The sequence below is a fragment of the Phyllobates terribilis genome, unplaced genomic scaffold, assembly GCF_046119375.1.
Source record: "Phyllobates terribilis strain yellow unplaced genomic scaffold, ASM4611937v1 Scaffold_2__4_contigs__length_985480577, whole genome shotgun sequence".
NCBI lineage: Eukaryota > Metazoa > Chordata > Amphibia > Anura > Dendrobatidae > Phyllobates > Phyllobates terribilis.
Window position 1 is genome coordinate 345,497,951 of NW_027362762.1, and position 20,279 is coordinate 345,518,229.

The window sequence follows — 20,279 nt, forward strand, 5'->3', positions numbered from 1 at the left end:
TTAATCTAAAAGAGTTTTTACAATACAATCCACATTATGTGATGTCTGAAAGGGATGAAATCTGATGTGTTATATACTGTGGTCCACATCTGTTTCGGGGGCTGGTCTGGTCTTTGCTCTCTCTACTCGCTGTATTCTCTCCTTTTCAATGCACACTGACAGTGCGCTCTCTTGCTATCTCGTGACTTCTCATTAGTCCCGGCAAGGGAGCACACTGTCACTGAGCATTCAAAGGAATATAGCACTGTAACCATGAAGCTCATGCTGAGCATCTTTAGGAATTGACAACTGATGCATGCTCAGTAGAGCAGGGACTAGATTAGTTCCTGAAACGGCAGTCACTGATGAGATGATGCATCGTTTTAGGGTGGGGAAAGCAATTATGGTAGTGACTGCAGCCACTGCGTACATGACATCCCATTTGAGTATTCGAACATCATCAAAACGGAAATGAAAAAAAAGGAAGATAGAGTATGGAGGGAAAATGGAATGATGGGAAATTTTTAATTAAACTATATTACAAAAGTGTAAGGGATACTTTGGCACACAAGTGATGAAAGAAGGTAAGTTCTTGATTTTATTGTAACCGACCCATGCAAAACAGAGAAAAACAACATTTCGGCTATATCAAGAGTTTATATAACCTAAACGTTGTTTTTTTCTGTTTTGCACCGGTCGGTTACAATAAAATCATACATCAAGAACTTACCTTCTTTCATCACTTGTATGCCGAAGTATCCCTTACAAGTTTATGACAGAACCATTCTTCAGAGCACCAATCTGAGCAAGCTTATCTGTCTCTCTATATTAGAAAAGTGATTAGATTATTTATTACACTAAATAGATAGACATTTAGCATTAGATTAAAATGTGCCAGGAATATTAGGAGAGCGCGTGTCATCGCTATTATATTGATGTTGAATAGCAAGAAGAGCAGTACAAAACAACACTTGAAATAGGCATGGAATGAACCTGTAGACCAGGTTTCCATTTGCAAAAATGCTGAATTAAGTTACATTTTTCTACATTATTTGCATGTACCTGCTCCAAAATATGCAATGGAAATCTGCTTTGTTTATTGTATTTTTGTATATTTTTTTATGTGTTCTGCCTTCTTTTATGTGTTCTTTTTTGTGCAGATATGACTTCATTTTTTAATGCTCTTTTGGTGCAGAAATGCTGCCATTCTGCACTAAAAATTGCAACTGCAATTTTACATGCTTTCGTTCAGGCTCTTTATAAAAGTCTATGGAGAAACAATGCATCATAAAATGCAAAGTTTCTCAGCTTCATTAAGTGCACACTAGGCATGAGTATTCTTGAAATCACATTCACTTACTTTACTTTAGCTGTTAAATGCAGCGGATTTTTAGCCCCCAAAAATGCAGCGTTTATACTACATGGGACAATGGCCTTATGATATTTTGGTTTATATCTCAGCAATCCTGAAAATGACACATGCAACATCTTGTAATAGAGTTCATTTGCTATTATTGTCTGTCATTTCCTGTTTGAGAACTACCCAAAAAGTAGGATGAACCGAATAAGCATGCATAAAACTCTTTGCTGGGGAAAGGACTATACCTCAATGTAATGTTTCCTTTTACTCAGCAGAAAACATTTTGCAGCAATGAGCGATTTGACAGGTACGTGCTTTTTACTAAATAAGGAAACATACCACAGGTCAGATTTTGCAGGGCTATGTGTTTTTAAGTGTTCGTTTTTCCCTATGTCAAATCCATGTTACATTTTATTTATTTTAGAATTTTCTCTGACTTACTACAGAATTGCCATACAATAATAATAGTAATTAATAAAAAAAGCTACACAAGTGTTAGTTACGTTTGTTGTTATGTTTTAAATAGAAGTCAGAAATTATCTTTCTTATAAGCTTCTCTTCCAGTCACCCCCCCCCCCCCAAAAAAAAGAAGACATTACAACTGCACTGCATATTACATAGCAGATCTATAGGGGTTCGAAAGACAACAATGCCTGAAGGGAGTCCTCTAATCACACTGATGCATGACAGTACACAAGTACTATAAATGGTAAATAGTATTTGGGAACCTGTTAGTTATTTTATGTAGGAACCACGAGTTAGCTAAACCACTGATTAAAGTTAAAAAATACACTATTCCATCCAGTTCAACCTAGTATCGCGTTACGATAAATTCTGAACGTCCTTTAAAGGGATGAAACAAACTTCATGTTCTTCTTTCATTAGAAATAAAAAATCTATATATTATAGTAAATATATATATATATATATATATATTACAGTAAAGATGATTGTAATGCATCTAAAGCTTTCATTTCACTTATTGAACCCAACGCATATTTTTCTTAAATGTATGCATGTTTAATATCTTGTAGACAACATACGATAGACTAACTAATACAGTTCCTATCATTCTGTATAATTAAAAATAAACCCGAAAATCCATTATTGGTATGAATGCTTTCAGACCCAAACCTATATTAAAAATGTAACGTACAGTTAGTGGTTTTGGAAATGGCTTCATGTAAAATGTTGGTGGAAACACAAACAAATAAAAGTAGCATTTAGCCTTTATCACTGTATTTACATTAGTATTTTATGATCAAATTATTATTTAACCTGCACCCCAATTACAATACTAGATTTTTCACGCTTACATATAATTAAAGATTTCATGAAATAATGGCACATCATTAAGATATGGTATTAAGATTTGGTATACTTTTATGATCAGTGAGGGTTTAACTTTTGGGACTCCCAACAATCCTGAAAATGTAGAGGCCAGAATTCTGATTTAGGCCTCATTCAGAAACACATCTGTAAAAAAAATGGTTTATCAGTGTTTTGGATCAGTGTGTTATCAGTGTACGGCCGTTGTGTCCATTTTTACCATCAGTGTCATCAGTGTTTGGTCCGTGTGTCCGTTTTTACCATCAGTGTCATCAGTGTTTGGTCTGTGTGTCCATTTTTACCATCAGTGTGTCAATATTAGCAGGCCAGACAGCATATCAAATATACGAGTTGGGGGTCACTTGGGTAATAGTGATCACAAAATAATAAGCTTTCATGTATCCTTTAATAAGATGTGTAGTAGAGGGGTTACAAGGACACTAAACTTCAGGAAGGCAAATTTCCAACGGCTGAGAGATGATCTTAATGCAATAAACTGGGACTATATCCTGAGACATAAAACTACACAAAGCAAATGGGAAACATTTATTAGCATCCTGAGTAGGACCTGTGCACAATATATACCCTATGAGAATAAACATGCTAGAAATAGGAGGAAACCACTATGGCAAAATAGAGCTGTAAGGGGCGCAATAAGTGACAAAAAAAAAGCATTTAGAGAACTAAAGCAAGTAGGTAGTGATGAGGCATTAGAGAAATACAGAAAATTAAATAAATTCTGTTAAAAACAAATCAAGGCAGCAAAGATTGAGAAGTTAAAAATAATCCCAAAATATTCTTTAACTACATAAATAGTAAAAACTAAAAAATGATAGTGTTGGCCCCCTTAAAAATAGTCTGGGTGAAATGGTGGATGAGGATGAGGAAAAAGCCAATATGCTAAATGATTTTTTTTCAACAGTATTTACACAAGAAAATTGCATGACCGAAAACATGATTAGTGATAACAAAAATTCTCCATTAAATGTCACTTGCTTTATCCAGCAGGAAGAATTGCGGTGTCTAAAAATCACTAAAGTTGACAAATCCCCGGGGATGGATGGGATACACCCTCGAGTTCTGCAGGAATTAAGTAAAGTCATAGATAGACCATTATTTTTAATCTTTAAAGATTCCATAATAACAGGGTCGGTACCACAGGACTGGCGTATAGCAAATGTGGTGCCAGTATTCAAAAAGGGGACTAAAACTGAACTTGGAAATTATAGGCCAGTAAGCTTAACCTCTACTGTGGGTAAAATCTTGGAGGGTTTTCTAAGAGATGCTATAATAGAGTATCTAAAGAAGAATAACCTCATGACCCAATATCAACATGGGTTTACAAGGGACCGGTCCTGTCAAATTAATCTGATCAGCTTTTATGAAGAGGTAAGTTCCGGACTGGACCAAGGAAATGCAGTGGATGTTGTGTATATGGACTTTTCAGAAGCTTTTGATATGGTTCCACACAAAAGGTTGATACATAAAATGAGAACAATGGAGATAGGGGAAAATATATGTATGTGGGTTAAGAACTGGCTCAGTGATTGGAAACAAAGGGTGGTTATTAATGGAACACACTCAGACTGGGTCTCAGTTAACAGTGGGGTACCACAGGGGTCAGTATTGGGCCCTATTCTTTTTAACATATTTATTAATGACCTTGTAGGGGGCATACAGAGTAGTATTTCAATGTTTGCAGATGACCCTAAACTCTGCAGGGTAATCAATACAGAGGAGGACAATTTTATATTACAGGAGGAGCTATGTAAACTAGAAGCTTGGGCTGATAAATGGCAAATGAGCTTTAATGGGGATAAATGTAAGGTAATGCACTTGGGCAGAGGAAATAAATTGTATAATTATATGCTTAATTGTAAAACACTGGGCAAAACTGTCACTGAAAAAGACCTGGGTGTATTGGTGGACGACAAGCTCACGTTTGGTGGCCAGTGTCAGGCAGCTGCTGCAAAGGCAAATAAAATAATGGGATGCATTAAAAGAGGCATAGATGCTCATGAGGAGAACACAATTTTACCTCTTTACAAGTCACTAGTGTGACCACACTTAGAATACTGTGTACAGTTCTGGTCTCCGGTGTATAAGAAAGACATAGCTGAACTAGAGCAAGTGCAGAGAAGAGCGACCAAGGTTATTAGAGGACTGGGGGGCCTGCAATAACAAGACAGGTTATTACACTTGGGGTTATTTACTTTGGAAAAACGAAGGCTTAGGGGTGATCTTATTACTGTGTACAAGTATATGAGGGGACAGTACAAAGACCTTTCTACTGATCTTTTTACTCTGAGGCCTGAGACGGGGGACAAGGGGGCATCTTCTACGTCTGGAGGAAAGAAAGTTTAATCATAATCACAGACGCGGATTCTTTACTGTAAGAGCAGTGAGACTATGGAACTCTCTGCCGCATGAGGTTGTAATGAGTGATTCACTACTAAAATTTAAGAAGGGCATGGATGCCTTTCTTGAAAAGTATAGTATTACAGGTTATATATACTAGATTCCTTGATAGGGCATTGATCCAGGGAACTAGTCTGATTGTCGTATGGAGTCAGGAAGGAATTTTTTTCCCCAATGTGGAGCTTAGTGTTTGCCACATGGGTTTTTTTTTGCCTTCCTCTGGATCAACATGTTAGGCTATGGGTTGAACTAGATGGACTTAGTCTTCCTTCAACCTTAAAAACTATGTTACTATGTATGTTACTATCAATGTACTGCCTTTGTGTCCATTTTTACCATCAGTGTGTTATCAGTTTACGGTCAGTGTATCCATTTTTTCCATCAGTGTTTCATCAGTGTTTGGTCCGTGTATCTGTTTTTACCATCAGTGTGTCATCAGTGTATGAACAGTGTGTCCATTTTTACCATCAGTGTACGGTCAGTGTGTCATCAGTGTACTGCCCTTGTGTCCGTTTTTACCATCAGTGTGTTATCAGTTTACGGTCAGTGTGTCCATTTTTTCCATCACTGTTTCATCAGTGTTTGGTCCGTGTATCTGTTTTTACCATCAGTGTGTCATCAGTGTATGAACAGTGTGTCCATTTTTACCATCAGTGTACGGTCAGTGTGTCATCAGTGTACTGCCCTTGTGTCCGTTTTTACCATCAGTGTGTTATCAGTTTACGGTCAGTGTGTCCATTTTTTCCATCAGTGTCATAAGTGTTTGGTCCGTGTATCTGTTTTTACCATCAGTGTGTCATCAGTGTACTGCCCCTGTGTGCATTATTACCATCAGTGTGTCATCAGTGTGTGAACAGTGTGTCCATTTTTACCATCAGTGTACGGTCAGTGTGTCATCAGTGTACTGTCCTTGTGTGCATTTTTACCATCAGTGTGGCATCCATGTATGAACAGTGTCCATTTTTACCATCAGTGTGTCATCAGTGTATGGTCAGTGTGTCCGTTTTTACCATCAGTTTGTCATCAGTGTATTGTCAGTTTGTCCATTTTTACCATCAGTTTGTCATCAGTGTATGGTCAGTGTGTCCACTTTTACCATCATTGTGTCATCAGTGTATGGTCAGTGTGTCCGTTTTTACCATCAGTGTGTCATCAGTGTATGGTCAGTGTGTCCGTTTTTACCATCAGTGTGTCATCAGTGTATGGTCAGTGAGTCCATTTTTACCATCAGTGTGTTGTCAGTGTATGGTCAGTGTGTCCGTTTTTACCATCAGTGTGTCATCAGTGTACGGTCAGTGTGTCCATTTTTACCATCAGTATATTTAGTATTTTTCACGGATGGATAAATAGGTAAATAAGGCATCTCAGTGATGCCCGAAAAAAATGGACAAGTCTTCATGAGTTTTGCATGGACACATATTCTCTGAAAAATAATGGAAATGTGAATAACCCCATAGTTTATGATGAGTGCGTGTTCAATCCTTGAAAAGAATGGATTCAACACATGCGTGCAACACGCAGATCTGAATGAGGCCTTAGTTCTACGGCCCCAGTGCGGCATTTTATTGTGCAGTGATGCCCGGCTGCATGATGTACAGGAGAACTGCTGCTGTAGTGCCAAGGATCGGTGGTGATCCCAGATGCCACACTCTCAGCAATCATAAAGTAATGGCGTATCCTGGAAATTATTAGCTATTACTTTTCACTCTAGTAGTGGGTTCATTGTATAAAAATCCTACCTTTTTAATATATGACCAGATTTCAATAGATTTTCATAAAAAAAATCCAGCAATAATCAGCAGAATATACAAACATATAAATATCAAATAGCAAAGTCTCCTGAGATAATAGACAAAGTATATATTATTATGCAGATAGGAGATGGAAACTTTAAAAATTCTTTGCATGAGATGTAGATACAAAGCCAACCATCCAGAAATTCCCGGACAGACCAAAATATACGTGACTTTTTTTTTACCTTGTCTGTAAAAGAAATTTGATGTGACCTTGATAGTTATAAAACTGGGGGAGCTTGTATGGATTATTGTGATAGTTATTTTTAGCATTTTACAGTGAATGATGCCAATGTGTTTCTATCAGTATTATGGGCTGATGACATGTATCACTTAAAATCCTAATGATTTACAGTTTTCCAATATGTCTGGTAAAAATTATGGTGGTCCGTAATTTTTGGATAAATTGACCGATAAAAAAATCAAGTTAGCAAGCCTGCAATAGATAATATTATATGTAATAATGTTTTAAAAATATGCTTATTCAATTGGGATTTTATTACTTTGTAGTTGTATTAATGTAACTCTATGATACATAAATATTATGATGCATAGGTACATAGTCAGGGACACCTAAAGCAATCTATACAGTCAAGATATTGTCGCCAAAAAGATATTCCTCCAGACCCCTGCACAAACATGTACGTTCATTGAACATACTTGTTTTTCCAATAGAGAAGCCTCTTCCAGAACCAGCAGCTTTTCTAGTATTTGAACAAAAGATTGATCATATTGAAACCCCAATCTCTCTTCGACCTGACATCTTGAACCTGAGCACAGTTTTAAGGTCCCCATACATATTAAATAATCGGCCAATTAATAAAATCTCAAAGTTCTTTGTGATTTGTAGGTCATTAGGCACAATTTTTGAATCTGAAGTTTTGATATCTTTTATGGATATTTATTACATTATACTGTGCAGTCAATAAGTGAACGTTGCCGCTCCATTTAAAATCCATTGGACTGATAGAACTAGCTCACAATAGAGCTCAGCTGTTTTTTACCAATCCCATAGATTAAAATGTCGCAGACGTTTGCATGCCTTTCAGGATTAGTGGGGTCTCAGCAGTGGGACTCCCAGTTACAGGAAACGTACAACCTATGGAAGGGTTATGAGTTGTGTTTTGGGACAGCCTTTAAGGAATACTTGCTACTTACCTCATGCATTTACTACAACACTTATCACATAACTGACAGTAAATGAGATCTAATAGAAATTTAGACTTGTCTCTATTCTTTTCTGTTACTTTTATTTCCCTTAATTCTGTCTTACACCTTTTTCAACTTTTCTACAATGCTATTACCAATCATTATAGGTATAGCATAACATCTGTTTTCTGACATGGTTCTCTTCTTTGATCTATCTAGATCACATTTCTTAAAGAAATGAAAGAAACAATAGATTATAAATATAACAACAGTGGTTTTAACAGTAGAAAAGAACAAAGCATTGAGTAGATAGGAAATGTTGCTATCTTAGAAAATTTTAAAGGGCATCTGGTATGAGGATTTAGAGCGATCGCAACACAAGTTAGTGTGTATGACGGTGTAAAGAGCAATACGCTTATTGGATACAGATATATTCCATTTATTACAAATCTGGTGAAAGGTATTGATTGATCTAAGCTCTAAATAAGAAGGCTTCTCAATTTCTTTGGTTAGACCAGGGGTCCCATCCCCAACCTGCAGCCGAGAACCACATGTGGCTCACGGGCCCGTGATGTGTGGCTCCCGGCTGTCTGCCAGCTCGGTTCATTAGCACCGGTGTAGCAAACAGCTATTAAGAGTAGATCTCTAGATGGTGACACTTATGTGTAGCCCTGCGCAGAAGAGCAGATCTGACTGGGGTAAGATAGGAAACCCTGAGCTTGGCATACTGTGGAAAGGCTTTGGCTGTTATTATACCGGTAATAGGGGGCTCTGGGTGTCACTACTGTGAGTGGGATGTGGTTCGCATCCCTCTCTCAGAGCTGAGTGTGACTCTCAAGGTCAGAAAGGTTGGGGACCTCTGGGTTAGACCAACAAATCATATGGTTGATATTTTGAATACAAAAAATTATGAATTCCGGCACTCTTTCTGTAATGCTTTTTTATTGATAAAGTATAGTGTATATAATTTTTTTGACGTTTCGGTCTCAATGACCTTCTTCAGGATGACACTATATATGCATGTCAATTTTCTCTTTATATGGGTCTATATACCTATATTATCGATAGTGTCTCCCACCACACCTTGTGTCTTTGCCATTACTTTGTTATTATGTTATTTTGTTATGCTGTTTTTCTTATCTATTGTTTTTTGTCTCTGGTTCAAGTTGATTTGAACACAAGTATTGTCTTTAACATTTCAGTGTATATTCTGAAGAAGGTCATTGAGACCAAAATGTCAAAAAAATTATATACACTATACTTTATCAATAAAAAGCATTACAGAAAGAGTGCTGGATTTAATAATTTTTGTATTATAAAGGACTGGGACCCTATCTATGCACCTGACATACTCTAAGGAGTGCCGTACTTCACCCTATATATCATATTTTGAATAGTCTGAGTTAAAGTTAGTCTGTCACCCCAAATTTACACTTCAAAGGAATGACATAGTCTTGCAGGAGATGGTGGCTGAAGAGGGAAGTAGTAAAAAATGACAAATAGTAGGTAGAGAGCCACCTTACAGAACATTAGGGCCCAGAAGCGTCAAGTTGTGCCTAAGTAATGACTTTCCTTGTTTTGGTTTATTTTCTGTTAGGAAATGTGTTGTCTGAGTTGGGTTAGATTGTCCGGTTCAGAGACTGATAAATATGGTCCTTGACCCACACGACTTGTTTTCCAATGCATTTACATCACTAGGTGTTTTTGAGAGCTACCGTATTTTTCGGACTATAAGACGCACCTAGGTTTTAGAGGAGGAAAAGAAAAAAAAAATTAAGCAAAAAATGTGTTCACAATGCACTTGTAAGGGGGATGGGGTCTTCTGCTGACACTGGTATAGGGGTAATGTCCCCCAATTCTGACAATATCCCCCATTCTGGTATATATGCCCCCCTTTCTTTTAGACGTGGCCCCCATCCCCATCCTGGAATGCCTGGCATCCCTCCATCCTGGCATGCATGGGACCCCTTCATCCTGGTATGCATGGCATCCCTCATCCTTATCCTGGTATGCATGGCACCCCTTATCCCTATCCTGGTATGCATGGCACCCCTCATCCCTGTCCTGGTATGCATGGCACCCCTAATCCCTATTCTGGTATGCATGGCACAACAATCCCCATCCTGGTATGCATGACACCCCTCATCCCTATCCTGGTATGCATGGCACCTGTCATCCCTGTCCTGGTATGCATGGCACCCCTCATCTCTGTCCTGGTATGCATGGCACCCCTCATCCTTGTCCTGGTATGCATGGCACCCCTCATCCCTGTCCTGGTATGCATGGCACCCCTCATCCATATCCTGGTATGCATGGCACCCCTAATCCTTATCCTGGTATGCATTGCCCCCTCATCCTTATCCTGGTATGTATGGCCCCTCATCCTTATCCTGGTATGTATGGCCCCCTCATCTTTATCCTGTTATGTATGCCCCCCTCAGCCTTATCCTGGTATGTATGGCCCTCTCACCTTTATCCTGTTATGTATGCCCCCTCATCCTTATCCTGGTATGCATGGTCCCCCTAATCCCCATCATGCTGCACATAAAAAAAAAATAAACACTCCTACTCACCTTTCTTCTCTCCGCCAGCGCTGCGTCCTTTCTGCCAGCATTGATCTCACCATGTGAGCCGCGCATGGCGTCACTACCATGCGCGGCTCCCAAGAAGAGATCAGCTGCCGGAAGTCACTGCTCCCCACGCCGGGACTGTGTGCGCAGGGAGAAGTGACTTCATGCTCCTTAATAGCCAGCACACAGCGTAGCCGCAGCGCGGCTCCTGCAGCTGCCGGACGATTGCGTGTGCCCGCTATTAAAGGGCATGAACATTCACCCCTCCCCACACCCATGGGCGTGGAGAGAGGTTGAATATTCATGCCCTTTAACAGCGGGCACAGGCGATTCCGGCAGCAGCAGGAGCCGCGCTGCGGCTACACTGTGTGCCGCTGTAAAGAAGCATGAATATTCAGTGCTCCCCACGCCCCATGGGAGTGAATATTCATTTTCTTTAGCAGCGGGGACAGTGCAGGCTGCAGCAGGCGGCTGCTGCCTCCTGTGCCCCGCTCCTCCGCCGCTACTGCTCCCCCCACACATCATATATATATACCCCTTTTCCCCCAACATTCGGACTATAAGACGCACTCCCCATTTTCCTCCAAAATTTTGGAGGAAAAAAGTGCGTCTTATAGTCCGAAAAATACGGTAACTGATAAATTGGACTGGTGGGATTTGGGTTTCAGGGCTACTTTGTAGTTCCACTCTGGCCATGATTTCTAGGTACATTTCGCAGCTTGGTAAGGATGTTGTAATTAAAAAAATTATTAATGTAACGTCACTCGTATACAATAAAGGCTTTATATTGTTCATGTCACAATGCTTTTACACAGTATTTATGAATGAACTGTACACTGCATAAACTGCTGGCTATGGGAATGTCTTAGATATTCACTTTTCCTTTCAAGCTTGTTGGTCTCTTTACACGGCACGTTCTGACATTTTTTTTTTCATTAAGTTTTGTTCTGAAACGTTCTCTGGAAAATTACAATATTTAGCATTTTAATTACTATGAGATTTCTTTTCATTTTAAGAAAAGAATGTGATTTTCATGTCACTACCAAAATTATAAAAATTACCTGTAGATAATAAAGGCACAACTGGGGCCACTGTCCTCATTTTGACTATAGTTCTCATATGAGTACATAGGTTGTTAAAGGGTATATACAATTCACCCATAGAATAGTTATCTATATACACTTTGTGGACAAAAACATTGGAAATCCCTATAGTTTACACTTAGGGTATATGCGCACGTTCAGGATTTGATTGCAGAAATTTCTGCAAGGTTTCTGTATCTCTTGTCAGCAAAAATGCTGCGGCAAAAGTGCGCGTTTTGCCGCGATTTTGGTGCGTTTTTTGATGCGGTTTTGTACAGCAATGTATGCGTTTTGGAGCTAAATAAAGATATTTAAAAACAAAACAAAACGTGGGACATCACTTTAACCCTTGGATTACCGTCGGACCTGGGGTGAGTATATTGGTTAATTTAAATGATTAAAGAATGTGTCTGTTGTATTTCAAATAAACTGTTTCATTCTCTGTGTGTGTTTATTTAAATCTTCACTTAGCTTGGTGTCAGCGACACCTAATCCCATAAACCCTAATCCCATTAGCCCTAATTCCCATTCATGTCATTTCTGGGGCAGCTGAGAGCTGCTATTTTTATCCTGCGAAGGATCCATTAGGCCAACATGTTCCCTGGCTATTAATAACAGCTCACAGCTGTTTGGTTAGCTGCTACATCCCCATGATCAGCAACTAGCAGCGCTTTGGAAGCAGCGTATTTTCCTAATGCCTCACTTGTTTTGTCAGTACATGCGAATCCACCACATGTAATGACATTTCAATCGGTCAAAATTAGCAGCCCGCTTCAGAAATTGAAATGCTGTGGGTGAGTTTGGGTATGTGCCCATGATGAGGAAATGCTGCGGGTTTGACGCTGCATATTTATGCAGCATCAAACCCACAGCGGCCAGATGTTATAGCATAGTGGATGGTAGGTGTGGGGTGCATGCACGCGTCCTCTTCAGCAAAGTGTCCTATTCGACAAGTGTATGACAGTCATTGCAATGGCAACTGACTAACGTCCATCCATCTCTTCTATCTTCACACTGGTATAACATCTCTGCTTGCTGTATCTATGTCATCTGCTGAACCCTCATCTTGAAACTATTTCTATGGTATAACATCTCTGCTTGCTGTATCTATGTCATCTGCTGAACCCTCATCTTGAAACTATTTCTATGGTATAATGTGTCTGCTTGCTGTATTTGTGCTCTGTTATTTGATGCATTTTACTCAGTATTCACTGTCTGTCCTTCCATGATTGTAGACTTTATCTGATGGTGAAAGGTGTTATACTGTGTCAAGCATAGTGTGTTAGGTCGGTGTCTTTGATCAGTGCTGCACTCCCCTGGTGAGCTGAGCAGCTGGCAATTTAGTCACCAGCAGCTCCCACAATCCCTCTCACCTGATGCTATAGTCCTTCCTATAAATCTAGATGCATCATAAGGGGTGCACGTGGTGTGGGGTGCATGCACGTGTCCTCTTCAGCAAAGTGTCCTATTCGACAAATGTCTTGACAGTCATTTCAATGGCAGTCATTCAGGGCAGGAGTCAGGTAACCCACATTTTAAACTCTCGTCTAACTATGTAGTTTATTCCTGCGTCAATATTCCTGAGTGCTTTTTTCATTAACATTCACCGCCCTATCCCCCCTCCATCACCACTCATCCATATCTGCCCCTCTCTCCTGTCCTCTCCCATGTACAGCTCCCATGCTCTTTTGAACTTCCTGAAAAATCTCACTCTATCTCATCCAAAGGTATTGCACAAGAAACCATGTCAAAAATCCAAAAACTATCTGTTCTTTCTCTTTTTACTGCTACTACTCATTTCAGGGGATATCTCTCCTAACCCCGGACCACCCTCCACCAACCTCTCCCTTACCTCACATCGAAACCCTGCTAACCTTATTAAAATCAGCTGTACTCCTTCATCTCCCTCCTTCAATTGCGCACTGTGGAATCCTCGGTCTGTATGCAACAAGCTTCCTTTCCTGCACAACTACTTTCTGACCAACTCTCTCAATCTGCTGGCCCTCACTGAAACCTGGATCCAGGATTCTGACACTGTCTCCCCTGCCACCCTTTCTCATGGCGGCTTGCATTTTTCCCATTCCCCAAGACCTGCGAACAGACTTGGTGGTGGGGTCGGCATACTCCTGTCCCCACATTGCACCTTCCAGGTCATCCCCCCAGTACCATCACTCTCATTCTCTTCTTTTGAGGTCCACACCATCAGACTCTTCCATCCCCTCTCCTTCAGAGTAGCAGTAGTATACCGTCCCCCAGGGTCACCCACCCAGTTCCTTGACCATTTTTCTGCCTGGCTGCCGCACTTCATGTCCTCAGATTTACCAACCCTTATCCTAGGAGACTTCAACATCCCCATAAACAGCCCCACCTCCTCATCCGCATCCCAGCTTCTATCTTTAACCACTTCTCTTGGCCTCTCACAGCTTTCAACCTCTGAGACACACAAAGATGGAAACACCCTTGATCTGGTCTTTGTCCGGCTTAGTTCAATCCCCCACCTAAATAACTCTCCTCTTCCCCTCTCTGATCATAACATTCTCTCCTTCACACTCACAAATCCTCGCCCACCCCAGCACACTCCTACCTATCACACATTCAGAAATCTACAATCCATTAACCCTCATACACTTACAGACTCCCTTCACTCATCACTGTCCCCAATCTCCTCTTTTTCCTGTCCTAATCTGGCTGTAAACCACTACAATGAAACTCTCAGAAGCACGCTGGACCAAGCAGCGCCCCTCACCCTCAGAACCTCTAAACACAGAGTAAAACAGCCCTGGCTCACACCACAAACCCGATTTCTCCAGCGTTTCTCTAGAAGTGCCGAACGCCTATGGAGGAAAACTCGCACACTAGAAAACTTTATCCACTACAAATTTATGTTAAAAACATATAACTCTGCCCTTCACCTCGCCAAACAGACCTACTTCACCACCCTGATCTCCTCACTATCCAACAACCCCAAAATACTCTTCGATACCTTTCACTCCCTCCTGAGTCCTAAAGCGCAGGCCCCCATCATGGACACCATCCATCAGGAAATCAGCTCCCAGCCACCAAGTGCCGTGACTCCCACCCCCCCCCACATCCCCTCTGGATCACTCTCCACATTTAACCCAGTCACAGAAGACGAAATCTCCAGGCTCCTCTCTTCTTCTCATCCCACTACATGCACCACTGACCCCATCCTCTCATATCTACTCCAGTCTGTTTCTTCAGTCGTCACTACTCACCTAACCAAAATCTTCAACCTCTCCCTCTCTTCTGGTATCTTCCCCTCCTACTTCAAACACTCCATCATTACTCCATTATTAAAAAGCCCTCTCTTGACCCTTCCTGCACAAACAACTACAGACCAGTCTCCAATCTTTCCTTCATCTCTAAACTCTTGGAGCGCCTGGTCTACTCCCTCCTTACCAGTTACCTCTCCTCTCACTCTCTTCTAGACCCATCACAGTCTGGCTTCCGCCCCCTACATTCTACAGAAACTTCACTCATCAAAGTAACCAATGACCTTCTGACAGCAAAACGTAGTGGTGACCACTCTCTGCTCATTCTTCTTGACCTCTCTGCAGCCTTTGACACCATTGACTCCACCTCCTACTCTCTATGCTCCACTCAATGGGCATAAAGGACACTGCTCTCTTCTGGTTCTCCTCCTACCTATCTGACTGCTCTTTCAGTGTATCATTCTCTGGCTCCACTTCTTCCCCTCTTCCTCTCACTATTGGGGTTCCTCAGGGTTCAGTCCTTGGCCCTCTTCTCTTCTCTCTCTACACAGCCCCAATTGGACAGACCATCAGCAAATTTGGTTTGCAGTACCATCTTTATGCTGATGACACACAACTATACACCTCATCCCCTGACCTTACCCCCGCTGTGCTACAGAACACCAGTGACTGTCTGGCCGCAGTTTCTAACATCATGTCCGCTCTCTACCTGAAACTCAACCTTTCCAAAACTGAACTTCTTCTGCTCCCGCCGTCTACTCACCTCTCTAAATCTGATATCTCTCTCTCCGTATGTGGCAACACAATAATGCCGAGCCAGCAAGCTCGTTGTCTGGGCGCTGTGTTTGACACCAATCTCTCCTTCACCTTCCACATACAATCTCTTGCCCGCTCTTGTAGCTTTCACCTGAAGAACATCTCTAGAATCCGCCCCTTTCTCACCTTGCAAACAACAAAAACCCTCACTGTTGCTCTGATCCACTCCCGCCTTGCCTACTGTAACTCTCTATTAATTGGTCTCCCCCTCACTTGACTTTCCCCCCTCCAGTCCATCCTCAATGCTGCAGCCAGGGTCATCCATTTGGCTAACCGTTACTCAGACTTCTCCGCTCTGTGCCAGTCATTGCACTGGCTGCCCATGAATTATAGGATCCAATTTAAATTGCTTGTTCTCACCCACAAAGCTCTCCACAGTGTGGCACCCCCCTACATTTCTTACCTCATTTATGTTTATCGGCCTACCCCTTCTCTATGCTCCGCAAGCGACTTTCGACTAACATCCACACTAATCCGTACCTCCCACTCCCGGCTTCAAGACTTCTCCCGAGCTGCACCTATTCTTTGGAATGCTCTACCCCAAGAAATTAGGGTGAAGCACAACTTACACAGTGTTAGGCGCTCCCTAAAAACACACCTGTTTAGGGCAGCCTATCACCTTCCCTAATCAAAGTCCTTTTATCTTCTTATAGCCCATCCCTTATTTCTCTAAACATAACTCTCCACCGAACCAAAAAGCACCACAGATACTGGCTGGTGATGAGCTCATGCAGCCTTTATCTATCCCTCATCCCCTCAAGATGGCTGAACCATCCTTGTAAATAAGCTCCTGTACTTTGTGTCACCCCCACCTCATAGTAGATTGTAAACTCTTACGTGCAGGATCGCCATTATTTTTGCTGTAATTATTGTATTATCTTTAGCTATGTTACTTATGACTGTTGTATATGAACCTATGAATTGTAAAGCGCTGCGGAATATGTTGGCGCTATATAAATAAAGATTATTATTATTTCTAGAAATCACATATCCACTATGCGTGCATCTGAGGCTGCGGATCACCCACATACACTGACATGTGGTGCATCTTTCAGGACCGCAGCTTGTCAAATTCACTTGTGGAGTCGCTGAGTCTCCGCAGCAGAAATGCGACCACTAGAATGTATTAAATGTGGTACATCTGCATGGTTCAGTGAACACATGCGGATTTACCTGCGTTCGTGCAAAAATGTGCTGCATCCAAAGCGCTGCTACATCCTAATCGTGGGAACATAGCCTAAAATTAAAAATGGTGCTCCCACATCATTTTCATAACTAGCAGAGGCAACCACTGGGGGCTGATATTACTAGCCGGGGAAGGGGCCATTAGCCAAAAATGTTCCCTGGCTATTAATAACTATTAATAACAGTCCACAGATGTTTGCTTAGCCTTTACTGGCTAGATTACAGGGGGACCCCAGAAAAAAATTGACATAGAGTCCCCCTAAAAAACAAACCAGCAAAGGCTAGGCAGACAGCTGCGGGCTGATATTAATAGCCAGGGAAGGGGCCATGGATCCTGACCCCCTCCAAGGCTAATAATATCAGCTCTCAGCGGCCCCAGAACTGGCGCATACATAAGATCTGCCAAATCTGGCTCTTAGCCTCCGCTCTTCCCACTTGCCCTGGTGCGGTGACAAGTGGGGTAATAGGGTTGGGATTCATGTCAGCCTTGTATTGACAGCTGACATTAAGCCCAGGTTAGTAATGGAGGGCGTCTATAAGACGCCCCCATTACTAACCCAGTTGTAACATTTTTTATTTAAAGACACAGCCAGAATAAAGTCTTTTACTTTAAATAAAATAACACACAGTTTTAATCATTTACTTAAAAATAAAAAACACTGTATACTCACCTAACGCCCATTCCACTGAAGCTATTGTCCCCTGTAAGAAACCAAAAATAAAAAACAACCATATCCCTCACCTGTCCGACGTTATGACATAATCCAGTGTCCCACGATGATCTGGGTCACTTCTACAGCAGTCACACCAGCAATTACTGATGTGACTGCTCTAGAGGACAGCACTGTATACACTGAGAGGAGTGTAATCACTCCTGTTAGTGTATAGCGCTGAGCTGCTGGAACTGAGGTCACTTGAGTTCATCAGCTGAAGATCAACTGATAAGATCTGGTGATCTCATTTACTGCATCAGTGTTGCTTCAGAAACTTCTCATGCAGTACAGGTATCGTAAGTGAGGTCACCGGAGCTCTCAGCTGATCATCAGCTGATGAATTCAAGTGACTTCAGTCCCATGCTGCCGGGTGATCGGATCCCCGTGCGACACTCTGGGTACGGCGGACAGGTGTTTCTTTTTACTATTCTTTTTACTATTTTCAGTACATGTGGAAGGAAAAATAAAAAAAAAGTTATGGCTTTTGGAAGAAAGAAAGTGAAAAAACAAAAGTGTTAAAAAAAAACCTATGCACCTCATGTCTTTTCAGGGCAATTAGAGACAATTGCAATTCATGGCAAATCGATTTGTTGTTAATTTAATTTAAAAAAAATTCTATGAAGCTGATGAATTTCAATCTCAAAAGATATGTTCATCTCTATTAAATACCATCGAAGGGAATATGCTCTGTATCAAAATTTGCCATGTACATATGTTACAACTACTGGAAGAAATTTTGAACATACCGATCATGATAAATGATTAAAGAGAATCTGTCAGCAGGTTTATGCTATGTAATCTGAGAACAGCATGAGGTAGGGGTTAAAACACAGAACTCAGGGATGTGTCACATGTCAATCTGTGTGCTGTTGTTTATTTACACTGAAGGTGTTATCACCTGGTGATTATCATTGCTGTGACTAGCAGGCGTGGGCTTGCAAGTGAGATTCCGCCCTCTTTCGTGATAAGCAGCTCACTCTTTATATACTATATCCATATAGAGTCTGGTATAGGCAGGGTTAACTGTGGTGTGTGTGGAGTTAGCTTTCTCAGCTCTGCTGCATTGCTAAATCTAAAAACTCTGTCTAAGAACTGCTGCACCCAGTAAACTCAGTGATGCATCATTGGATTCAGGGTCTCTTTGTCTCCATCAAAGACAAAGAGGTAGCAAAAGTCTGCTGACAGATTGCCTTTAAAGATTGCAATTTTTAATTATTACATTTTTATAACACAATGGTCTGTGCATAGACTCCTTTACATACATGCTATTTTTTCAGAGGTTTGAAAAAAGTGGCATAAGTTTCAAGCATTTTTTATAGCATTTTTACAGGTGTTCTTTGAATTTATCATTTGATAACATTTTAAACATGCATTTTTTGTATTGAGACATATAAAGAAGTCTATATTGAACAACACCATAAAATATAGCAAAGCATATTGCATTTTTTAAAAAATGCTACAGAATTTTGAAAACTTGACAAAAAAGACAGCAAAAACAAAAATGCTTTGTATGTACAATCTTCATGTTATAAAATGAAAGGCGGGCACCACCTATGAGTAACTGACAAGTTGATATATCATATATGGCCACAATATAGTAAACCAAACAGAAAAAAGAGGATAATATACCAGAAGATATTACACATTTATTGAATATATGGCAACAAATTAACAAGCACAAAACATATCATTGAAAACATCTACAAATATGACATAAAAACGCTAAGTGATCCAAGTCCCACCCTCAACATGAACATGGAAGAGTCCTTGTACTACACAAAGAATTCCAAAAATACATGAAATTGAAAAAGAAACTATATGTCTATAAAGTACAATCATATCAAAATGAGTAAATTCTAATACAATATGACAATATATTAGGTAAAAATGTATGTAGAAAATGTCTAAATGCTATCTGACAAAACACACTGCCATAGTCATGCATATACAAATAGATTTTATTTTGTAGGTATAACTTCACGACATACACAGGAAATAATTCACTTCTTCAAAGGAAATAATGCAGTGCTTTAGGCGACTAAAATGTTTCAACTCTCCCGACTCTGCACAAATGTCCGTATCCATACATACAGGTGCATCTCACTGAATTAGAATATCATCAAAAAGTGAATTTATTTCAGTTCTTCAATACAAAAAAGTGAAACTCATATATTATATAGAGTCATTACACACAGTGATCTATTTCAAGTATTTATTTCTGTTAATGTTGATGATTATGGCTTACCACCAATGAAAACACAAAAGTCATTATCTCAGGAAATTAGAATACTTTATTATAACAGCTTTAAAAATGTTTTTAAATTCCGAAACGTTGGCCTACTGAAATGTATGTTCAGTAAATGCTCTCAATACTTGGTCGGGCTCCTTTTGCATCAATTACTGCATCAATGCAGCGTGGCATGGAGGCGATCAGCCTGTGGCACTGCTGAGGTGTTATGGAAGCCCAGGTTACTTTGATAGCAGCCTTCAGCTCGTCTGCATTGTTGGGTCAGGTGTCTCATCTTCCTCTTGACAATACCCTATAGATTCTCTATGGGGTTAAGGTCAGGCGAGTTTGCTGGCCAATCAAGTACAGTGATAATGTTGTTTTTAAACCAGGTATTGGTACTTGGTAAGTATCACTTTTTTGTA

The 20,279-nt window shown here is 40.5% G+C and overlaps 1 protein-coding gene across 1 annotated transcript in view; it reads left to right on the top strand.

Annotated features, from left to right (window-relative positions):
- The first annotated feature begins 1,520 nt into the window (after window positions 1-1,520).
- The window catches only part of TRAT1 (T cell receptor associated transmembrane adaptor 1), a 44,408-nt gene continuing 25,649 nt past the window's right edge, over window positions 1,521-20,279 (top strand). Inside the window, exon 1 of the mRNA XM_073670445.1 lies at window positions 1,521-1,646. Within this exon, the coding sequence (XP_073526546.1) occupies window positions 1,631-1,646 (16 nt within the window). The 5' untranslated portion in view covers window positions 1,521-1,630. The remainder of the gene's footprint in view (window positions 1,647-20,279) is intronic.